This window comes from Gavia stellata, chromosome 25 (genome assembly GCF_030936135.1).
Source record: "Gavia stellata isolate bGavSte3 chromosome 25, bGavSte3.hap2, whole genome shotgun sequence".
Classification (NCBI taxonomy): domain Eukaryota; kingdom Metazoa; phylum Chordata; class Aves; order Gaviiformes; family Gaviidae; genus Gavia; species Gavia stellata.
The window spans coordinates 7,093,556-7,117,949 of record NC_082618.1 but is presented as its reverse complement, the minus strand read 5'-3'; the positions used below and the strand labels follow the sequence as shown (position 1 = coordinate 7,117,949).

The window sequence follows — 24,394 nt, the reverse complement described above, 5'->3', positions numbered from 1 at the left end:
TTTGCCTCTATACGTAGCAGACCAGAATTGTACATAGCATTTGAGATGAGATCTCGCACCAGAGGCTTATATAATCCTATGGTACTTGTATAGCTATACTAGAAATACCTTGCCTTACATAGCTTGATGTTTTTATCATATACTAGCTGATTAAAGCATGATTAAAACCCTCCAACTCTTCAGTCACTAATGAGCATCCACTTTAGAGCAGGGTTGGTTTTTTTATTAGTCCTCAAAGAAATGACTTTTCACACAAACTGTTTTAAGTTGATTTTCTCCTCCAGTTCTCAAGGTCATTCAGCTGATCCTGTAAGATACCTTAATACCCTTGAGTACTGATACCTTCCACCTCTAGTGCTCTGGCTTGATGGCATAGTAAACCCAACGATACGGATGCACACCGATTCCTTCTGGGAGAATGAGCTGCCCCAACAGAGACAGGTGTGCAACATAATCTCAAGCCGCAATGCCCGCAAATACGCGCTAACACAAATGCCCATAAAAACTGCCTAGTGTATCTGGGCCTGAGAATTGGAAATAGCCTCAAGGAAAATTTTGCATTACTGCTGGCTACCAGTCCCCTCAAAATGGGAAAGAGGGACAGGAAGGGAGGAGCAGAACTAAAAGATTGGTTAGCAGAGTGGAAAGATAGATTATCACTGCTAACCTACCATTTGTCAATCCAAAACCATGCTGAAGACTGTAATTTTATAGTCAATGCTTTATAAGCAAGGTCAGAGGGAACAAATACTTCAACAAAAAATGCAAGACATCAGCAGAAGAATCCAGTCATGATCCTCAGAATCCAAAAAAGAGGAAGGGGTTGTTTGTGCAGTTAATGGGCCCAGAATAATGTCCTTCATGTCCATCAATGGAAATGGCATTTACAGTTCTTAAACATAAAGACTGAAGATGACAAACAGGAAATTATGGCAAATAAAGGGCACCAACTGAACACATGAAGAAACAGTGCTCTACAGAGCAAAATAAATAAATAAATTCCAGCTTTGCTACCAGAGACCCACTGCAGTATTGCCTGGATGCTTGGAGCTGTGCAGCAAATGCCAAGCTGTGAGCTGCAGCCAGGGAACACATAATTAATGTGATTAGGAGCACACAGAGCTAGCATGCTCTGCTGACTGAAAAGCCCAGTAGCGTAATTACTGTTTTCTGTACTAGCTCTATGTCTGAACAAATCTCAAAGCCTGGTTAGTTTTAGACTGCTGTGTAAACGTCAATAAAAATCCCAGAAGTGCCAGCTCATCGGCATTCTCAGGCACAGAAATGGTGAAAATATCACTGCATTTCCATGCTGTTAACATCAGGCAAATAAGTCTCCATTCTTCAGTCTAACCTTAGAGTTTGTAATAAGGTAACATCTCCCCCAAGTGAATGCTTATTATGAAAGCTAATTAATTGCTTTCCAGTAATGAGAAGACTTTGGTGTTCAAAGAAAGCAAAATTCACTACACAGGAATTAAACAGTGTTTATTGAAACAAAGCTCCCCCCCATTTAAAGACCTGTTTGTGATTAACATAATTACAAATAAAACCAAAGAAACTGAACATACAAACATACAAAATATGTATAGGCAGGAGATGCGAGCTAAAATCACTCAAAAATCCATAGCATTAATTGAAGAGAAAACTAAAGCAATGCTTTGTAGTTGCCTAGATTTCCCTGGGGGATGGAGAGTCAATGCTTATCTGCCTTCCTCAGAAGAGACAATTTTGATTAATATCAGACCCATCTGACTCAGTCTATTAAACCCTAAAGGAAGGATATTCTTCAGATATAAGAGATATGTCTTTGATTAATAATTCTACCATATTGCCATTCCAAGCATTAACAACTGCATGGCACCTGTGGAAAGAGAAAGCCTTTGAATTCTATGGAAAGGAACTAACTTGCGCTAATAGACCTGTTCTCCTTCGTCCGTATCTGAAAGCTGCGTGACACTCTTCCTCCTGCCCTCTGCTAAACAAGTCAAAGTGTCAAGGTTGTCACTGCTTCCTTGCAAAGAAGACACATGGTTATATAATTCAGCTTTACATATAGTAAGAAAGCAAAGTTACTTCAGACATTCTGAATGGTTTGTCTAAAGATCCTGGCAACCTGTCTAGAGATTCCTCTTTAGCACTGTCACAGCTTAATAGGCCACAACAGTCTACAATACTGTGGCCATCAGAGTGCACTCTTACCTACCAGGGACATATCTTCAGAGAAATGCATTAAATCACTTAGCCCACACTACACTGGACTACCATGCGTGGTGTAACTAATGCCAAATTGTCACACATAAGGTGGGGAAAAAGTCAGTGTAACATCATCTATTGAGTTTTTCCTGGAAGTCTAGCTTCAATCAGTCAGCACCAGCCACCTCACCCTAGCTGAGCATTTCTCCTGATGCTTGCAATCAACCTCTTGCTGTATTCTCTGTAGTTCACAGGTTTGACATCCACTGCTGTAGCCTTAATACGAGATTCATCCTGTGAAAGAGAAATACGGCATGTAAAAGAAGAACGCTAAGTACTCCAGGAATTTGGTTCTAACCTCCTTCTGCCCCAGTAACTTACTGCTCTTGGTATCAGGGTTAGCTGAGAGTGCAAACTTGACTCCCAGAGCAGCTATGTTGTTTTCATTTGAAACAAGCCAGGCTTGATGAACCTGAGAGGGAGCAATATTAATGACTGTGGATCCCTCCTTCAGTGCTCAAGACTGACAGTATTTGTGTGAGCAACTATCTTTGCAAACTTCTCCCCACAAACGTAAGAGCAGGAAGCCACCTCCTATGGAGACAAATCAAACTACAAAAGCCACATGCTACGTTATTTGCCTTTTGAGGGATACTTACATTGTAAGTCTCCAGTTTTACTCGGATCCTGAACTCATACGTATTGAAGTTTGCATTTTGGAACACTTCTTCAAATGCCTGCTCGTTCTGTGAGAAGGACAAAGACAGATATTAGCTGCAGACACTCCAGGCTTCCAGTAGTACCACGAACTTTCAGAACAGCTCATCTTTTGACGACGTTGGCAAAACGGTGGAACTAATTGGGTCATGTAGGCAGAGATGAATCTTCCATCAAATTTTAGATGCCAAAACCGTAACTTAAAGGTCTTAAGAAAAAGTTTAGTTCAAGGTGAAAACTTTTTAGGTACCTAAACAAAGTAACGTACAGTTGCACCAAATCTGCAACCAAGTGTACAGAATGAAAACACTATAAAACTACACGAGATTCTCTCATGCTGCTTAACTGGCTAATTCTGATGTTCTGCTATGATCACAAACACTGACAGAGTTACCTATTTCCCTATTAATTGTCTTATTTGACATTCTGTTTCTTTGCTTATCCAAGGCTGTATGTATCCTTCACATCCTGACACAGACCTATTTAAGAGGGTGTTCTATAAAAAAGTGGATGCCTGTTTTGAACATGCTTTTATAACCATTAGAAGACTCTGTCATATTTATAACATAAGCTGCTTCTAATTACCATATGAACACTAAACATCATCATCATTTATAACAGACAATTTGTCAAAACAGTAGAATAGAAGCAGACAAGTTGTGGAGACTGTGGAAAAAGTTTATTTTTGTAAAAATTAGTTGTAAAAACCTTTGCTGACATTCCACAAAAATCCTGCAGCCCCATGACAATACAGACAAGTAATTATTAATGCATTTATCTACCAGATGCACTTGACTTGATCAGTCACTCCAGCAGCAGACGGAGCATCTGATCTGGAATTGAACCCACCTCAGTTTCACTCATATTCCAAGTGTTACATCTGCTGTTTTTAAATGCGCGCAGCACTATTTTACACTACACAGTGATTCTCCTAAGGTTTAGAAAAGCACAACAAATGAAGGTGAACAGGAGTAGCTAGTTTCACAGACTGCAAAATTTAGGCATAGCCTTCCTGAATATTAAAAACCCCTTCTTCTGACCATTGTACAGATTAGAGGATAAGAAAACTCACTTAATAAAGCATTTGGCTTCTGTTTCCAGCTCTGTCACAAACTATGCTAACCGTTAGTGAGTGGAAAATGCCATTAGCATACCAGTCACTGCTACCCTACATTACCTCCTTTGGTAACAAGCACAGTGGAGAAGCAGATGAAAAACCGTGCATGCATATCTATGCTTAGCGTGGTCACCGGCTGTACGTGGATTCAATACATAGTGTGAGCAGTGGAAAGACTCCCAGCAACTTCACAGGATACTGCATCAGGTCTTCAGAGAAAAACCACTAAGAAAAGCTTACTGAAAGTGCATCAAGTACCATTTTTAAAGGCTCATAAAAGTGTCAAATCAAAACCAATTTCTCTTGGAACACAAAGCATTCACGCTCAAGGGCTCATTCCATATTGTTCCATTTTCTATCCTCAGCCATTTCCATTAGGCAGCTCTTCAAAAGACATTACATGTTTGTACTGTTACATAGGATCTGCTGTCTCTCCTTCCCCACCCATTTCTCTTCAGCATTAAAAGTGACTAAGAAATTTTGTTTGAACTCTAGCAAACATTAAGCATGACTGAAGTAAGAAAATATTGACAAGTTAAGAATGTCTGAAAATGGAAATGCAAAAGTGCAAGCACACCTCATTAGAATGCCCTAGCAATATATCCTCCTACAGAATAGAGGTGTCCAGCCTTCATAATATCACAAAAACTTAGCATCCCAGAACCACAAGCTTTGTACCACTTACCTTAGACAACCAAAGTGCAGGAAATTTCCATTCTTTATGTAAATTACAGGAAAATAGCCCTGCTTTGCCTACTACATGAGGCCTACTACAGGGTCTCAGAACAACCAGGACTACAGCCTCAACAATCCCTCCTGCTTCATTTCCCTCCCACAGCCAAGCAACAGGTTAACCACCAACTGGTATATCTATGGAGCCCTAGTATCAACCAGCCTTAGCCTAGGAGCACAGCAATGCTCATATGCAATTCAAGAACTCATTATGCTTTCCATATCATCATTTAAAAATAAACAAACAAAACCACACAGATTTTATATAGCAGACAACTAAAAACCAGGAAAAGATTATTTTGGCTGGAAGAAAGGAAAATGCAGCAGAGAAGCTTATAGTGACAAAGGGGAAGAAAATACTGTCTGTTAGTGTTTAATGACTTACAACCTTAAGAACTGTTCTAATCTGTCAAAGAATGATCACTTAAGCATCTCTGCCAATGACCCATTTTACAAGTCATGGTTTTCATATGACCCACAAAGTTTCTGATGATATTTGGTGGGAAAAAAAGAGCCTTCAGAAGTGAGCTAACACACATTAGTTCAAAAAGCTTCCTGCCTACTTACAAAGATACATACAAAGTGTTCTGGAACTTTCTGGTTTTGTAAACAAGTTTTTGGAACACAGAGATAATGTTTTTATCATTCATGGCTAAAACGGTCTTTTTGCAGATTCTTCCAATCTAGGTACAATGATAAAACAGCCTGTCCTTTCTATTGGGGTCAACGTGTGTTAAAGCTGTAGTACTATCGCCAAGTAATCAGCTGTCTCTTGAGGTCCAGGTGATAAGGACAGGCTGATCTCCAGCTTTGAACAGCCAAAAGAACTCAGAGGTAGACAGACTGACTGTGGGAGCAAACTATGGGGGAAACCAGGCAAATCTCTGTTCTCCAGGCAGATGGCCCGTGGAAAATAATCCTGAGGAGAGTAAACAAGTCTCTGCCAAGAACTTCAGACTAGGGAGAAGCAATGATTTGTGAACTTGTAAAAGATAACGAAGTCCAACATCTGGAGAACAATCTTGGGCTGCCAAGCCCTGAGCTGGCCTATTACCCAGAGAACGGGCAAGATCAAATTCTTGTCAAATGAAGTAGAATATCCCTTTCTTTCATATGGCACTTTTGTATTTGTTTTAATAATGCTGTTAATTTCCACAGCAACTACAGGGACATAACCCTTTGCCACCTCTGCTGTCTTAGGAGCGCTATACATGTGCACACAGGGATGAGATCGTGCTCTCTGATGGATCAGCACTAGTGTTCCACATGTACCTTACATCTTTCTCCAAACTGCCTTCTAAGTCAACATTACAAGAATATTTCCTTAGCAGGAGGATCAAAAAAACAGGCAAGAAATTCAAGGGCAGCCCAACAACAAGATGTGTGAAACATAGTTCAACTTTTAGACATTTACTAAAAATACAATAAGCTAATTGACTGACCTTTTCCTTCAGTTCTCCCAGGAAAGCTGCATTTTGCCCAAGAATGAATTCTGCTGATTCTTGGAAACAAGTCACCCACTGATACTCTAGACAGTCTGCAATGGTCACCTAAAAAACCAACAAAAAACCAAAAAGTTATTTCATCCAGTTGCCTATTCCTCAAGGAAGACAGAAGACAGTACAAGAGAAAAATTTATTTCACAGCTATAGAGGGTTTTAAATTTCCAGTAACTATCAGAGCCCTATGCACCATAGGTACTTGCCATCACTGAGGGTGGAAGGCAGTGACTTACTGCCTTTTTTTTTTTTTTTCTTTTTTCTTAAGGTCCATACAATGTCACAGTAACTTAAGGCAAGTTAATATCGACAGTACATTGTGTCACAGGAAAAGGCCACCAAGATCGCAGTGGTACACACTGCTAGATATTCAGCTCTGTTCTGCTGTCGCTGATGAGCTGTAAGCAAGAACAGGGAGCCCAGAACAACAACCACCAAGGGGGATACCAGGGAGACTGCAAACTGCATTGACTTTGTACATACCTGAGCACTTGAGCATAAACACATGTAATACTATGTTATGAGGAAACTATCAAAACATTCAAGGACAAGACAGAGCAGTAAAAAGATCAAGTACTAGCCTCACATGCATTTCGTGGCTGCTTTGACAATTAGGAATGGGAAAATAGGAGACACACTGTTCTGAAGGACTTGATTGTACCCTCAGTATTCCCTTTATATTCTATGAGAATGATTCTGCTATGTAGAGTAGTTCATGCATTCCTAGAAGTTATCTGCTAGCAATTATTCAGAAGCAGTTTGTGTTTTAGTGAGACTGCAGGGATAGCTCCCTTCTCTCTGCATGCCCACCTGGCACAGCATTTCTAAGAAGCAGATACAACTCTAATTTATAATGTAAAACAGAAGAAGGTTCAATGCTTGTGGTGTAAGTGGGCATCACAATAATAATCCCCAGACAACTTTCTGAAGCAGGCTCCATTAAAGCATGAGACAGAACAATACCTGCCCAAAAAAATGTACTAAATATAGGTAGCAGCTGTAAAAGTGCAATTACCGCTCTCCAGAAATGCCATTTTACTTCAGTTTATCTTCACTACTGAAGAGGCGTAGGCCATCTGTACCCTGCACTGCATAGTACACTTGGAAACCAGAATCAACTGAGCTAGCATCAACTTTTTGGCAAAGAGAAAAGCTTTTAATTGGAGCACTAGGAAAACAAACTGCTAATCAGCTCAATGAAACATTCCTCACTCAGGTACAGCATACAAGCCATTTAAATATCCTCTAACCCACAGGCACCACAGATAGACAAACAGCGCTCTAACACCCCATTCTCTTGAAAAATTTCTATTTGGATGGTACAAGGAAAACAGCAAGAAACACAGTCTCCTCTAATCCATTTACTTACCAGAAGCATCATGCGGTACTTGAAGTTGGGGAATTCACGATCGCACTTTTCACAACGATACAGTCCATTTTGTTGGTCTATGACTTTCTTATTGCAATCCTGAGAGGGACATGCCTGGTACATACAGTTCTCTTTGCGCAGATGTACGACTGTGCCCACACAGCTAAAATAATCCGCCTAGGAGAGCGAGTGTGCAACATTAGCCTCAAAATACTCAATGTTTTCCAATTCTGAATTAACTATAAAGCAAGGCACCCATACTTGGATATTCAGGATTAGAAAGCTTAACAGCTATGGATTATTGGGAACCTGTAAATCAACCCCTCTATTGCAATCATTTTCAGGCTTCCATTATGTTAAATAAAGCCCCTACAGCAAGATTATTTTGTGTTTCCATTGCAGGAAACTCCAATTGCTAGGTCTTTTTTTTTAGATAAAGCATATTTGCTTCTCCATTGTGTCTGTTCAAATCTTCACTTTTTCACAGGATTAAGATTCTGCACTTTCCTATGCTTCTTTTGGGAGCCAATACAAAAACCAGAAAGCCTACTGTGTAGTATTACAGATAAGCATTTGATTAAACTATAGCCTACAGAACAAAATACCCACTCACCATACTAAAATAATCATCCTAATGGTTTAAGACCACGATCAAGTCTTCCAACAGATAAACACAGGCTGCTTAAGAAGCATGTGCAAAAAATCTCACAGAAAATACCTGAATTACAGGCAAAGTTTTTTTCCTTAGATAGAAGTTCTTGCATATCCTGAATGGCTTAGCACTTAAGTTTGAAAAAAAATAACTTAAAAATAAGTCAAGAAGCAGTATAAGCCTAGAGACATTACTGGACTGGAATGCCAGAGACCTAGGTTTTATTCCTAGCTTTTCTATTGACCAAGTGTGCACCCTTGGAAACCACTTCCTCCTAATGCACCTGTTTCTCCTCGAACACTTTGTGCTATTTATATAAACATCTTTGGGGTGAACTACCCCCCCATTCATACAAGGCTTAGAATCCTCTTGCAAACTTAGTATCATATTGCAATATCAGCAATAAGCTTGAATTAATTTGAAAAAAGTTATTTAACAGCATAAATTCTGACAGAGTAAGAAAATACTGCTCAACAATTGGACTACTTCAATAAGCAGGACGCCTGCATAAAGTCTAGCTTTTTGGTTTTTTCCCAATACACAAGGCTTGTACTCAGTGGCCATGTTTTACCTTATCTCCTTGTCCCAAGTTCTCAGATTTGGCTTCAAACAAAGTTTTCCAATTGGTACTCGCCCCAGAAGCTGGCCCACCTCTCACATCAGAGATTGAGGCACATTCCAGAAGCTGCCCCTCAGAGTCAAACCTGGAACCAGAAAGATGCCCTTCTATTTTTGGACAGCAGGCCATACAGACTTATCAAAAGCTTACATTGAGTTTCACGTACTTAATACATGAGGGATTTTTTAATCAATGATTGCAAAGGAAACAATTACAGTAATTTGTGTATATTGCAAACAAAAATAGCATTTCAGAATAAGTTAATAGTCCAACTTAATTAGCGCAGTATTTTATAAACCCACAAAAGGAGGACAGCTTTGTTCTATATAATTGCAATTTGTTTGCCAGCTAGTGGTCAAACCACGCACTGCATGCTTCTTAAAGGCAGTCAGATAACAAGATTTAAGGGCATCAAGATATTTCCACAATTAAAATTAAATTACATGGTACCATTATATTCACAGCTGCTTTGGAAGAAAAAGCAAATAGCATTGAACAGATTATGCTTCCTCTGTTAAAATAAGAAAGCACTGCTTTTCAGCAAAAGGTTGTACTGCCATCCAATTCTGGTCTTTTTTGTGATTTGAGAAACACACCAACAAGACTCAGAAAGTGTGCTTTAATTAAAAGTGTGACAGTAATAGCGAAGACCCACAATCAATTTTATTTTCAACAACCCTCTGAAGTATGGGAGAGCACAGCTCAATGACAAATGGAGAACGCCATTATATCTTATCCATGTTTGGGTGATTTAACTAGAACCTGAAGACCCAGGATTCGCGCATCTGATGCTGCCGGCACTTAACCCTATTTGTACATAAGCCACATCTCACCATATTAGTAGTTATAGCAGACAATTTAGCAAGTACCTACAGCAGCAGCAATGAGCCACCAAGAAATCACTTTGTTTTCCTGTCAGCAATAAAAAAATGTTATTTTGCTATCTGAAAAATATCTGGTAAAGAATAGACATGGAAGAAGTCAATATAGTTCCTCCAGTCCATACTAACAGAGTGCATATCAGATTCCACACAATGGAAAACGCCTGTGAAAAAAAAATTTTGTTCTCTCAGATAATGCCTCAGAAAGTAGAGCTGGTCAAGTCTGATTTCATGCTGCCTTCCAAGGCTTTGGGTCAGCATGCACTACTCCTATTTCAATTTTTCAAGGTCTGTCATGGAATGATAAGTTTTTGAATTGAACAACTTAAAACGGACAGCCTTTCAGGCTCTAGTGCTTTCAACGAAGAGGAGTTTCTATAATCCTGGAACCCATATCTTCTGCTACCTTTCTTCAGTACTATACAGACTACTCAAGTACTGAGAAACAGAATAAAACAAATACTCCGCAGCAGGCTGGAATGAATCAACATAAACACACACTCATACCATCCTCGGAGCTTAAAAGCCTCTGGGCTATCAGGGTTGATGACAACTGTACTTGAGGACAGGACAGACAGGCTTCTACCACCAAAATCAGAGACTCGGGCTCCTTTGATGGCTATCACAGGTTGTCTAGAACCGTCAAACTGTTCAGCCTGCATGTGTGAAAAGATAGAAAACATTAGTAGCACGCTACAGTAAAGGTACTGAACTTGCGGTCATAATTCATAGATCACAACAAGAGACCAATCTGAATCAAAACAATCTTACTGTATTTAGAAGGTAAGGTTTTAAATTATATCATTAGGAGTTTAAGAAAAGGCAGCTAACAATTAAAGCTGTAATCCTAACACCCCTTTTCCCGGGGAACCAGAGAACCCTTAAGGTCACACCACTGGTTTGGAAAAAGAGGATTGGTCCCCTCCATTAGGTGATTTACACAAGGATTTTAGAAAGGGAGATGGGTTATGGGAATGGAGGTTTCTCCAAACAGGAGAAATTATTTGGTCAGATTAGACTCTTCAGGGGATGAAACAACTCACTCGGCTTGATTGAGCCAATCATGTCTATTCCACTATAACTTAAAAAGTAGAAATGTAGGTATGCTGACCAAACACTTTTTCTCGACTTTCCATTTTCTGTTTTTAATCTCATAAAGCTGCTTTAATGCTATTCAATTGGCATCAGTTTGTTATCCAAGTAAAGTCTGACACTAACAGAGAACCTCTTGGCATGAGAGAGGTTTTGAAAGGTATAGATTTTCTGGACCCCAAACCACTTAGCAAGCAAGGGGAGGATCACGTACTTAAACATTACAAACGAGCTGGACTTAGTAGTAACATTCACTATACCCATGAGATGCAAAAAGAACACAAAACGTATCCCAGCAGTTAGGGTAATGACTGTTATAAGAGAGATACAGATTCTAACCCTAACTGTGCCAGCTGCAAGCCATACGTCACTTCCCCTCAATGCTTGTTGTCTCTGTTCTACAAGCAAGCAAACAGATTTAACTTTGTAAAGTGCAGACCCTGATCTCTGTTGGAAGAGTTTTGCCAGGAATTGATTATCAGTAGCCTCTCCTGTAACAACCCTGTTCAACCTCAAAACTTTGTGATACTGAACTTCAGTTACCTTCATTTATATCAGCAGACGGTTAGCGGTGTTTACCTACCTACAGTATCAGTACACTTGATCATTTAGCCATAAAGCATCACTGTCAACCTGGCAGGATCACTCCCATTTTATAGACTGAACATAAATCCCTAAGTATCTACAACACCGCTGGAAAACAAACTAGCCTGTTAAAAGGATAAAGAAGCAGTTTACTGCAACTACTCAAACTTTCAATTCCATGGCTCTGATGCTTTAAACTCCTTGTCTGAGGTACAGCCTCTCAAACCCCTAGTTAAGTAGCAATTTATGCAGGGTAACATGTATCCCACCCTACGAATAAAACTTATCTCAAATGAGACGGCCGTAGCCACCGGGCTTTTCCATAATGAAACTGCAATTCATATCCTTTCCTAAACTAGAAGCCTGTTGTCTTCAGTCTTTGGGCTTGAGATATAATGTCTGCAGTTGTTCAGAACACATTAGTCAGATCATGTCAGCAGTTTGTCAGAGAAAGGTTAAGAACATCACACCTGAATGAAACCAGACAGTCTTTCACCTTCTCTCTGCCCCTGATCCTTAAACACCCAGGACTCTGTCTCAGTGCCATGCCCATCTTGGATGACAACAGCACACTCATTTCATCATCCTACACAAAGAAACCTTTGCTTAAGAACAGGTGAGAGAGCACATACCTCATTTCCCCACAGCGTAGCTGTCACCAGTTTCCCTGATGTATCTATCAGATGCACGTTCCTCTTCGATACCTCCCTATTGTTAGCTTTCACTGTAATTTTAGTGACATCTTCATAGCTCTTACAAATTCCAATTACATCTGAAAAAGTTACAATTTAGAGTTACTCAAGGGTCACAATTGGGGAATACAAGATCACAAGAGAAGAATTCAAACCTAGTGTCAGATTTTTACCTTGTATCGTAGCTCCCTATTCAAATCAAATCTGATATGGAAATTAAGTGTATTATGGGAGGAATGCTCCACTACAGAACTCTTCAGTGCTTTAATTTTGTTGATGAATTCATTAAGATATTCATGAATGCAAGCCTCACCACATTAGTGAGATCAAGGCATTGTACTATCTTTTCCTATCTGTCAAAGGACTTCAGCCCTGATCCTGTAACACACACACACACACACTTGCTGTTTAAGTACAAGTCTCTCAAACAAGGCGTTTCAAAGCGACTGTAACACAAAGCAGCAGCTGGCTAGTGTCTTCACTGTAGCTCTGCAACCATAAGTTGCAACTTAAACAAATCTGCATGTTTGGGTAGTAAGTGCTAATACAATCCCCTTTGCACTCACTAAAAATATACCATTTTTAGTATTATAGATCTACCTTTAAAATTCCTAGCTGAATGCCTCTGAATCACAGGCATCTTGTGCCTGTGAAACCTGAGAACCCTCGCCCCCATCCAAGCCTCTGATTTTTCTGGAGTACTCTGCCCAACAAATTACAGAAAAACAAACCTCCAATACTTCACAAAGCAAGCCAAAACAGTCATGCAACTTGGACTTGGATGCAATGAATTATGCCAAAATCACTACAGAGATAATTAGATAGTGAAAGAAAGCAAGACCATGGAAGGTATGAAATGCACACGTGCTGAGCAAGGACATTTTTCTTTCAGCCCTTTTCCGTGGAAAACAATGGTCATAGTACAATAAGGTACAATAAGGTATTTTAAGGGCAATCATCACTGGATAACTTCATGTAAGAGATCACAACACTCAAAGCATTGTCTGCTCACTGCCTCCCCGGTATTCAGGACACAAAAGTAAAACTTCAAAGTTTTAGAGCTTGCCATTTTGCTACTTAGACTGACCAACAATTGAGTCTTTGGGTGTGTTCTCCAAGTCAGAGATGGATACAAACTCAAACTGAACAGATGGAAGATGCTGGGCATCATCACAGGGCACAACTGAAGTCTCATTAGTGAATGTAATCTCATAGTCATTCTTAACAGCTGTATATTGCTTGTTAGCAGTCTTCAAATTGCCTTTGGTAAAATAATATACCTACAGGAGAAAGCAATGAAACAGCGGATATTATCAGAAGTCGGACAGAGAAAATAGATTGTGTTCACCTTTAAAAATCCTTGCTATGCTGAAGTTCTTCTTTTCTAGCTCATGTCAGTCTATGAAAGCACAATGCTACCATACCTTGTTCAATTCAATGAGTGGAAAGAACTTGTCTGCTTGATCATTGAATGCAGTAGCTCTAATCTCACCCTGCAGGAAAATAGGAGAGCTGGTCAGAACTGAAATTCGGCATGAAAAAAAATAAAAAGAAATCTTTGCAATGTTAAGTGGCATCAGTTCTACAGACACAGCGTGGTCTGCCAGGCTAGCTCCAGGCATGTGAGAAACAAACAACATTCTCCTCACATTTGTAGTTACAGCTAAAATGACATATTCTACACCTGACCATCAATTCTCATATTCAAGTCTCATTAGTATACTTAGAGCTTCAGAAAGAAATGCATAAGACCTACATATCATATATACATACCTCTGAAAAGGTACTCATAAAACTGGCATTAATTGCCATTACATGCAAAAAAAAAAAAAAACCACAAATAGATCATGCAGCTCCACAAATTAGCACACAGTATATTGTGATACCTCCTGCTCATACGTGTCAAGTCTTTAAGTAAGAATTAATAACAATTATAAACTCACTAGAAATAAATATTGTTTTTTCAAAACATTTGAATACAGACTGTATGTGGAGAAAACAAATGGCTGATGACAACACGTTACATTATTAACCTCACATTTTATACTAAACAATCTAGCAGAATCTTGTTTGTTTTCACGACAGAAGGCTGTAATTTGATAAGAGGTTTGACAAACTGCAAGTTTAGTTAGATTAACCAGATACCATTTCCCAAACAAACCACAGATGAAATTTCCTAGTGTTACAATAATTTGTACTTCGATTTCCTCATGAAAATGAAAGCTTATAACTTGGAGGCAATGCTCCTCTCACTCCCTGTTTTGTAACATGTATACAGGCAAGGATGAGACCTCATTCTCAATCTGCAGGAAACAACCACAAACCTAAGTATTAGGTTGTCAGTTTCCATAAACAGCTATATTTTGAAGCTGCAAAAATTTAGTCACACACTATAGACTTTGATGAAAAATAATCAGTAATGCCATACATTTAAGACTTCATTCTGGATAAAAACTGGGTCGTTGACGCTCAACTTAATGAATACAGGAATACAAGCTTCAGTCGTAATAAAAAAAACATTTCCTATAATACACTTTATTTCCTCTATTCTGTCTTTATGAAGAGTTCATCAGCATCTGGCTTACATTATCTTTTTCTCAACATATAACACTTACGCTTTCATCAACTAGCTCTATAGAGAAGAGCTTTCCTTCACCACGGGAGTTGCTCCACGTGCGGATCTGGCCTTTTTGGGTAACACGAGCACAAATGGTCCACCTGAAATCGTGCAAGAAATCACTGTTCTGTGTCTGGGTGGTTTTTAGGGTTTGTTTTTTTTTGTTGTTGTTTTTTGGGTTTTTTTTTTAAAGAGATTGAATTGACAAACCTTTGGAACTGTAATGTCACTATTTAAAAGCCAGAATCTTCCCACTGCACCTCAGCAACTCTATGTGCTTTTCTGCCACTTTCTATTTTAATGGCCTAGACCATTAAAGGCAGAAAGTTGTAGAGAAAGCAACAAAGACAGCCATAAAGCATCTAGTATGATAATAGTAGCGAACAAGCCTTCTGCATAGAAGCAGGCCTCAAATCTTTTACTCTTCTAGGGTACATTTCTCATGCAGCAGTTTGGCTGTTCTGAAAAGCCAAACTCAAGAGCTCAATTATAGGATTCGCATTTAACTTGGGTAATCAAATCAGTCTGCATAACTTAAAAATGTCATTCACAAAATAATTACATCCTCATGCTTTTCAACAGAACAGTAGCCGAAGTGAATAGCTTACTGAGCTGTTTTGTCATTAAGTTACCAAAAAGAAGGTTGCTTTAGGAAAAAAAAGGGAAGCCAATTGATCTTCAACTAAAATATTAAAAACCTATCAAGCTCAGCAGGGTAACTTCACCAAGACAATGCAAAGGCAAATCTCAGATTGCCAGAGTGTCGATGAAATTAAAAACAAAACAAAACCCCGAAAAACCCCAGCTCACAAACAAGAAACAAAAACCAAACCAAAACCTGTACAGCTGGTTTTGTGGAGGTTTTTTTTGTTGGGGTTTTTTTTGGGGTGGCTTTGTTGGCATTGTTGGGTTTGTTTGTTTGAAGCTAACCAATAAACTCAAAAGGACTGAAAGAATGATTTGACAGAGATTCACAGGCGAGAAAGCATAAGGAAGCTCTTGTTCCTTCATGCCTGTGACATTGAGTAATACCTGGCAAACCACAATAACTCACTTGGATTGGTATGGGTTCAAGCTGGCAATCGGCACTACTTTGGCCTGCGATCCTCCTGGTGTCTTCGCTGAGCTGGGAGCACTCGCTTTACCAAACTGGTTTGAGGGAGCATGGTACTTTGGAGCAGCAGGACCTTTCAAAAACCACAACAAAGCATACAGAATTTCAGCCTTGCAGACAAAGGCCAGGTTAAAACCAACTCGTGGTGCAAGGTAGGCAGAACTTTTCACACCACACTATGGGGAGCTGCGTAGAAGGCAAAGTCATACTTAACACTGGGTAGGCACTTAAAGCTCCATTCACTGTGCTATGTGGGCACCACAGAGTGGCTGAAAGTTTGTTGAATCACTTCTGCTCTTGGTTGTAAGTATTTTCTAGGCTGAAAACTGCTGCAGAAGAGACACATTCAGACCTTTAGAGCACTTAGACTGGAAGTAGAGATGTGTCCAGAGCCAATCACTTGAACACAGTCTACTTGGGAAACAACTAGTCAGCAGTAAATCCTCTAAAATATGGCACATCAAGATTTAGATCTATACCATTTGAGGGAACAACTAAGGAATGGTACCCCACAATCAAATAAATTCCTGACATAAAGCAATACTGCTAATTCTACACTGAATCTTGTTAATGTATAAATGTAGAACTTTTATGATCAGCTTTAAGTACAAGAAGGAAGAGCTTGTTTTCTGCTGCAGTAAACAAGTGTCAAAATTTTACTATTTCAAAATACTTAAATGCAGGGCTAAAGAATACAGACAGGTTAAAGCAGTACCAAGAGCTAGGACTGACAACATTTTTGCTTCAAAAAAAAGTCTACAGGCTGACATTTAAATTGACTGCCTTTTTCAGTATCTCACTATTTAAAGTCTTGATCAAAAAGTCGTATTTATAGATGTACTACCACATAATTTCAGTCCTGTACCACCTAAACTGTTTGGCCTCAATATCTCAGCATCAGTAACACACCTGTTGGCCAGCTCCAAACCGCAGCCTACTTGGGTGCCCACAGAGCACTGGTTCAAGAATGCAAAACTGCATTAGACTAGATGTTCAGTTTACACTGCTTCACCAAAGTTGTTTCCTATTTTTTTCTCCCTTGGGAAAGAGAAGGGAAGTGGGACAGACCTTTTTTTTTTAAATTTATTATTAAATCCAAGTGTACAGTAGCCTCTTGAGAGAATTCACCTTGTCAACCTATGGGTTAGTCTTTAATGGAGCGTTTCTTGTGCAACACCATTATAGAAAGGATCTTTTTTAAATTTAAGCTGTAGCTTTGCACTGCACAAATGAAAACCAATTCCTGCCCAGGATTACTCTCACCTGCTACTGACAAATTGCCATTTTGTTGCTGTGGTTTGCTGGGTGCTGGGTTTGCTGCTGGAGCTGAAGGACGTTGCTGCCCTTGCCCTGGGTAATCAAATAGAGAGAGATCATATAGTACAATAAGGAGCACAGTAATTAAAACTACCCTTAAGCCTCTTCAGGAAATAAGGCTTGCATGAAAAAAAAAATTAAAACACAGAAACATGTGCTAAAATTCAGGTGTTGTAAGTGACAGCAGTAGCAAGCTATCTGTTGAACGATATTACCATGGAGGAATTTCAGTCAGTTCTCTTTCCTCAAGCATCTGCTTTCTACTTCGAAAGAACTCAGGGTTGACAGTTATTTAAAAGGACAGCAGAAGTAATCTTGACAACTTCTCAGTTTTTACAGGCTTCTACTGCTCTGACAGGTAGTTTCTGCTACTACCTAACAGCTAAGATAAAAACTGTAGAAAAATTCCCCTCTTAAAACTCAAAAAGGGCCAAAAACCCACTGGGTAAAGTCAAACCTGAAGTTAACACAAGACAAAGACAACACCTGCTATATTTTATTTCCAAAATATGAAGGTATTTCATGTGGGGGTGATGGTGTCATCATTTCAGCATTCACCAGGGTACCTCTTGGGACACACCAGTATATTGCATAGGGAGCAAAGTGATGCCATAGTAAGTACATATCATACTTTTTTTTTTTTTAGATTTCAGTACTTTTACTTGCCTTATATTGATAATAAATTACAAGAGAAAGAGCAGAATGACATGTCTAGATAAATAGTACATTAGAAGACTAATTTGAATTCCTTTACATAATAATTGTCCTATCATATTTTGCCTCCAGCTGAGAAAATATCCAACATTTTCATCTTTTTGGATGCAACTAATTCTTAAGCCATCAGTTTGCAGGAAGTCCTAGGCCTGAGCACGCAAAGCCCCCCTGATTTCAGGTGTGAGGAGGAAGATGGTCAGAGAAAGTGGAAAAGAAGGTCAGACCAAGCCCATAAGCATCAGGAGGAACAAAAGTAGAGAATCCCAGAAGGGAATGGCAAAGAAGGATGGCACAGAGTAAGGTAAAGGAGCAGAAGCAACACGAGGAGACCCTGATGTAGTGTTGCCTGATGTTGTGTAGTCTACAGAGGAAACCCTCTAGTTATTTTCAATCCAAAACAAGGTCCTTACACAAAACCAATCTGCTCCTCTAACTTGCCGCAGTAGAGTCACATCGCTGAACTGGTGACAGCAGTCTCCCTGGCAACAGAGTGACGTCAAACAGCAACGTGTATTTACTGCAGAATCCACTAGATGGAGAAGCCAGATTTCACCCTCGCTCAGCTGCCTCAGGTACTCGGAGGACCCACTCAGGGTCAGTGCTCAACATCCCAAATTCATTTTGTGTAAGAGGAGAAGAAGGAAAAAACCCAACAAAACACATGAAGAGAAAAATATGTCTTGTCAGGGAAAGAATATTTAAGAACAGGAATGTGCACATGAAACAGCAAGGTACTTCCTTGCTATTTTAGTTCCAATTTCCCTCCCCCCCCCCCCCCCCCAGGACTTTTTAATTAAAAAAAACCCACAAAAACACCACACCAAAAACCAAACAAAAGACCACCACACACATTAGAACACTTGTGTATTATGAAACACAAATTCATGTTTTAATGTCTGCCTACCCATAGCCTAGTGTTTCTCAACAGATTAAGAATATATTAACACATCTGTGCATGAAGTAGCAGAAATATCTCTCCAATTTTCTTGCTTGTAGAGCCTAGGGATTCCTAAACTATGATTTTTTGGTGGTTCGTGGCCTACAGATCACTTAAGGTGCTCAGAAAACTGACTCCTCTGCCTGGTTTTTGCTGTTAGTTTTTATTAGCAGAAGCTGAAAAAAACACTTGAAATACCTGATCACATTTCTGTCATATATACTGGGTTAGTCAAACCCAAAACCTTTGGCCAAAGCTAGCCAGACAGACCACTCTAATGTAACAGCCATATAACAGTAGTCCTCTGCTTCCAATAATTTGTTACCAAGAGGTCCTGCTACAGTACTGTGGTGACAGAAGACCTGTCCCAGAACTGAGCAGCAGCATGGCAGGGGGAAGAGGAGGGAAGAAAATGCACTTTCAAAGAATGCATACCAAACCATGGGAAGGGCAAGGATAGAGAGTTCAAGTGAATGTATAAGTACACAAACATTTCAACATTGGAAGATTAATGACAGAAGTTAAACATAAGTAGCAAGTAATTGTCATAGTAAGAAGAAAGTCCAGCATCAGAGTAATTTGAATGAGATTAATGACAGTAATGAAAGTAATAACATTACCATCTAGTTTTCAACACAAACTAAACTGCTCAATCTTAATTTTCAATAGTGTTATGAAATGCTGCCTGAAAAGTTTTTATGATATGTATTAAGAAGATTGTGTCTCCAGCTTCCTTGTTAGGCAGATTAACCACCTACTGCTCAAGCGTGAAGTGGCCAAAAGCCAGTTTCTCACTCTCTGGGACCTACTGTGGTATTACAGTCTAGGAAAGAATATTCCTTAATCCTAGGTCTAGCAATTCGAGATCTGTATTTCAAGTAGGGCCAAGAGTAGGACTAAACATTCTTTTTAAAATACCTGAACTTTTTTTTCCATGAAAACCACAAAGTGCTCTTAGATACTCATTCTGCATTCTACAATCTCTCAATATATATACAGGATCTTAAAGAATCTGCAACTTGAAATACACCTCTGCCATTTTATCAAGGCCTTCATGACAAATCAGGCAGCCCTGCAGAGCAGAAAGGCTGGGTTAAGCATACTTAATCGAAACTATTACCGTCTTCTGTAACGGAAACCTTATTTAGTATCAAAAGAAAAGGTATGAAGTCTGCAGAATAACGTCAGTGTTAAAATGAAATACACATCACATCAAATTCTGCATCTCTTAACTATCTAGTGCAAGACCACACTTACTATGATTATAGACCTGTAACACCTCCAAAAGCATTTAGATATGAGAACTTCATTGCTGAGTACTTTTGTAAGTCCAAGTGAAGAACACAACCTTGGTCAAAGTCACGGTAATTTTACCAAAATTCATAGTATTAAAAGTATATTTTCAGCTCAGTTCTGTAAGATATCACATTCCCAGTTGTTTCTAAGCAACAATATGATAACGGAAAAACACTATAGTTCACAAGCTCTTGTATCACACAAGCAAGGGAAATAAGAGAAAGGCACAAAACAGTCTGCTGAACAGCTATTCTGAAAATCTTGGTCTCTACAGCAACTGTGGGATTAAACCATAAAATCTGAGATGTCAACACATTTTTTAAACAGCAATTAGCTAAGTAACTATCAAAGGAACAAAGGATTCTTTAGGCTCATTTAACAAACGCCCCTCTAATTCCCTAGGAAAAAGAAAAGTTAATGAAGAAAGATGTCTTTGCCTTTGCAACGAAGTCTAATTTCTACTTCGATTAGTAAAGTAGATTTTTAACCACAATGGCAGTGTACCTACCATCATTGTTTGTCCAAAGTATCCTACAGAAAATTGTTGCCACTAATGTATGGTGCCTTAGCAATAAAAATATATTAATTCACTTCCACTAGGAAAAAAAAATTCTTCAAGAAGCACTATTTGCTATTAAATTTCAGCCATTATCTGTATATATGTCAATGACACGAGCTGTTCAAATATTTTCTTTAAGTGCTTATTATCCTCCCTCTTTTTTTAAAGATCAGAGCTGAAAGAACAGAACATACTTTTGAACATATCTCAGGGGAGGGAAAAAAAAAAAATAATTAAAAAAATGTTTGCCTGAGAACTGTAAGCTCAGCATATGAAAATGAAGAAGTTACTTATGCAACAAAATAAAAACAAAAGATTCATAGCAGGTCAGATTAAGGTCCACCCAGCACATCATTGTTTTTCAGACAGCAGGGTAGGAATGGGTGCTGAGGAAAGTCTGTATGCTGGCCGTGTTTTCATACCAGTCTCTCATCTATGTACTCTGAGCAATATAAGTTTTAGTGCTTCCTGAACCTAACATTCATGCAGAGGATGTATTGTTATGTTTAACAGCCTTTAATGGATTTTTCTTTCACGTCTAATTGCTTTTTGAACCTGTGCCAATTTTTGGCACCTACCTCAACAAGTTCTGTAATTTAACTAGGCACTGTTTGGGGGTGCGGTACAGCCTTTGTTTTAAAACCACTACCTGACAATATGAGAACTAAAGAGCATCAAATTAACATAGAAAAGAAAGAGAGATTCATCATTCTTTATTCATCTCCTCTATGCCATCTTATACTTTCATAGATCATTATTACGTCTTCCTCCTGCTGTCTTCTTTCCAGACAAAAGAAATTATAACCTATTTGATTACTCATTATGGGGAGACATAGAATAGCTTCCACATACTTACTGGAACTCTAGGTAGAGACCACTAACATATAATAAAAACCTGTCAATGTTATCATAAGGTATAGATACTTCCCAATACCATGTAAAAACTGAAGCTTCAGCCATGGTGTAGAGTTTATGAAAATATGAAAAAAAAACCATTTTGTGTCACACAAATAGAAAGGATTTTCAAGAGCTGGACATCACTGTCCCAGGCATGAGAAAGCTGAATGTGTCTGACTCATGCTTTTTAAAGAAAAAAGAAACAGACAGCTGAAAGACTATCAAAACAGACAGTCTGTTCAGAAAGGTATTTATTTACAGAGGACACTCACCTTCGTTGTACGGCACTGGATTGCCAATATTCCCACCAACTTTATCAGCAGTTTTCAGAACATCTAAATCCATCAGTATAACCACTCTCCTACAAACACAGAATAGACAGCAATAAAGACCTTCACTCCCTCTGCAAGTCTATCAGACTCTGAATATCCTTTGTGTGCAGATAAGAGAACCAACCATTAGGGATCTGGAAGACAAAAGCTCTCCACTGTCAACTCAACCCTCTCATGAGGTACAAGGAGGCTAGAAACAGTACATTTCATGAAGGAAAGCCCATGGCAAGCTGAACGGGCACACAAAAATGGCTTCAAACAACATAGTGTTTTAAAAGTATCAAAACCATGCCAGATTTTACAAGAGAGAATATATACCTGGCCTCAAAAGGAGTTATATTCCCTCCACAAAAACGCTGAATAAAAAGACACGGAACCTCAGTTCATATTGTCGTAGACACATACATAGTTTTTCTATAATCACTTCGCACAGATCCCTTCTCATTTTGCAGTATCCTATCTCCCTTCCCTCAAATTTTCATAAGAAAAAGACCAAATTCCACAACACCTAAGTAACAAGAAATCTTCACTGTTTCTTTTCCACAGCAGATAATTTTAAGTGATTTCTTTAATGAAACTTTGTACAATTTGGAGTATTCCTACTGGAAATTAAATAACTAAGTCACTGTACTAGACATATCTGAACCCACTGCAGTCACATTCTGTGTTTTTTTTATTTCTGCTATTACTTGTGCTGCGTACTTTCCCTCCTGCACCCTAAAGACTGCGTATTTTCAGATAATCCCAATCAAAAGCATTTGGCCTCTGCTTAATCACAAAGGACAGAGCATCCACTAGTGCAGCTGCCTTTCTTTAGAGCTGTACTTCAAGAAACATATATACCTTCCATCTTTCAGGCTGTTGACAATGAATCTGTTAACCTGGCAAACGCACTGGGCTGATAAGCTTTCATCTTCCACCAGAGAGTTCAGCTGTGTCGCCAACATGAATGCTGCAGAAACAGAAGAAAGACAATGAAAAAATTAACACATGCCAGCCTTAAACAGGGCTGCCATGGCTGCCCACAACTTTTCCAGCAAGCGTTGCATTAGATCCACAAACTTGCTCATTTAGTTAACACATAGAAAACAGCGTAACCACTAACAAGTCACCAAAACTGAGCGTAAGCTATACCATATTTATTCCTCAAACTTCAGAGTGCAGTGACAGCTAGAATGACCACATATCAAAGAAGTCAGAGAAAGAAAAAGCTAAATTACTTTAAAAGTCACTGTTACAAACACATGTATAGGTTTCTATATTTTTATTATACCCTGTAGCAAGCTAATTGCTTAAAGATCACAAAGAAAGTTCCAGAAGAGAAGGATTTTGTCCAAATGTTAAAAAGCAGTTGCACACTTCAGAGTCTGTGGTCCCCATATAAGCCATATTCTCTTTCAATACTCATTTCGTCACTATGCACCTAGGCACTAGACCGGAAACTTTAGCACCACCACACTTACAAAAATCTCACTGCAGCTTGTCATACTTACAGGAGAGTGTGTTAACCCCATCACTCATCAACACTCGGTAACGCGGTGGCCCATTTCCTGTAGCAATAGCCCGTGTATTCTATGTGGAAACAACAGATTATTAGTTCTCATTTGTTCAGAAACTCTTCAAAAACATGAAATGACATCGCTGGCAAATGACCTATCTATTCAGCTTTTTTTTTTTTGAGCACTGATATCAACAGCATAGGCCAAGTCAGGTGAACAAAACTAAGAGTATACCAGCCTTGCTCGGCTCCTCTGCAGAGGAAGCTTGACTGCACTCAGAAGCTTGCGCGGAAACGCACGCAGTCACTAACGGACTGGCACGAGAGGTAAGAGAGAGTACTCACGATGACTTGTAGCACGGGCTTGGAGACGTACTCCCCCTGCATTATGGCCTAGAAAAAAGAAAAAGAGACCCTCAGAAAGTTGCCACCACCGCCTCACTCAGGAACCCTTCGAGACCCACAGCTGAGGAGGCATTGCCCTGGAACGGCTAAAGACACGGGAATGGCCGTCACCGCTGGACCCGCCCAGGGCCCTCCCTGCCTCCCGGGACCGGGCCCAGCTCTGGGCCCGGTCTCTCCCCTCAGGATCGGGCCGGACTGGGCGCCCAGCCCCCTCCTCCCCGGGCCCAGGCCCGACCCAGTCTTCACCCACCCCCCCGCCCCAGGACCGAACCCAGCCCCGGTCCCTCATCCCGCGGGGCCACCGGCGCGGGCCCCTCACCGCGATGGCACCCTCGCTCAGCCGCACGCTCATGGTGCTGCGTCTCCCGCCGCGCTCCGCCGCTGCCGCCAAATCCTCCCGCCGCCCAGAGCCGTGCCCCCGCCTTCCGGCGCGGCCTTACGTCAACGCCGCGCGTGACCTAGCGGACGGCTGTACAACGCTCCTATTGGCTGCCCGGCACCGTACGGCGGAAGCGCTTCTGGGCGTGTTGTGCCGGTGCTGTTGGGTGCCGCCATCA

General features: G+C 39.9%; 1 protein-coding gene across 2 annotated transcripts; it reads right to left on the bottom strand.

Annotated features, from left to right (window-relative positions):
• Positions 1–1,490: 1,490 nt before the first annotated feature.
• On the bottom strand, positions 1,491–24,201 carry RPA1 (replication protein A1). Of its 2 annotated transcripts, XM_059829250.1 has the most exons (17): positions 24,157–24,201; positions 23,778–23,825; positions 23,428–23,506; positions 22,778–22,886; positions 21,869–21,963; positions 17,146–17,232; positions 15,823–15,955; positions 14,767–14,869; positions 13,576–13,644; positions 13,239–13,431; positions 12,092–12,231; positions 10,290–10,438; positions 8,854–8,986; positions 7,631–7,807; positions 6,205–6,312; positions 2,856–2,942; positions 1,491–2,490 (listed from the first exon to the last, which is right to left on the bottom strand). In XM_059829250.1, exons 1-17 carry the CDS (start codon positions 24,187–24,189, stop codon positions 2,383–2,385), a joined length of 1,851 nt encoding a protein of 616 aa, XP_059685233.1. In that variant the 5' UTR covers positions 24,190–24,201; the 3' UTR covers positions 1,491–2,382. The 2 variants fall into 2 exon arrangements, with proteins under 2 accessions (XP_059685233.1, XP_059685234.1); XM_059829251.1 differs by lacking the exon at positions 7,631–7,807.
• Between the last annotated feature and the right edge of the window lie 193 nt (positions 24,202–24,394).

Coding starts and splice junctions, on each gene's coding strand:
- RPA1 (XM_059829250.1), bottom strand. CDS start 24,189: ATGAGCGTGCGGCTGAGCGAGGGTGCCATCGCG. Junction 21,964..22,777: donor AACAGCCTGAAAGATGGAAG/GTATATATGTTT, acceptor CTGTGTTTGTAG/GAGAGTGGTTATACTGATGG. Junction 8,987..10,289: donor GCTTTTAAGCTCCGAGGATG/GTATGAGTGTGT, acceptor TTCTGGTTCCAG/GTTTGACTCTGAGGGGCAGC.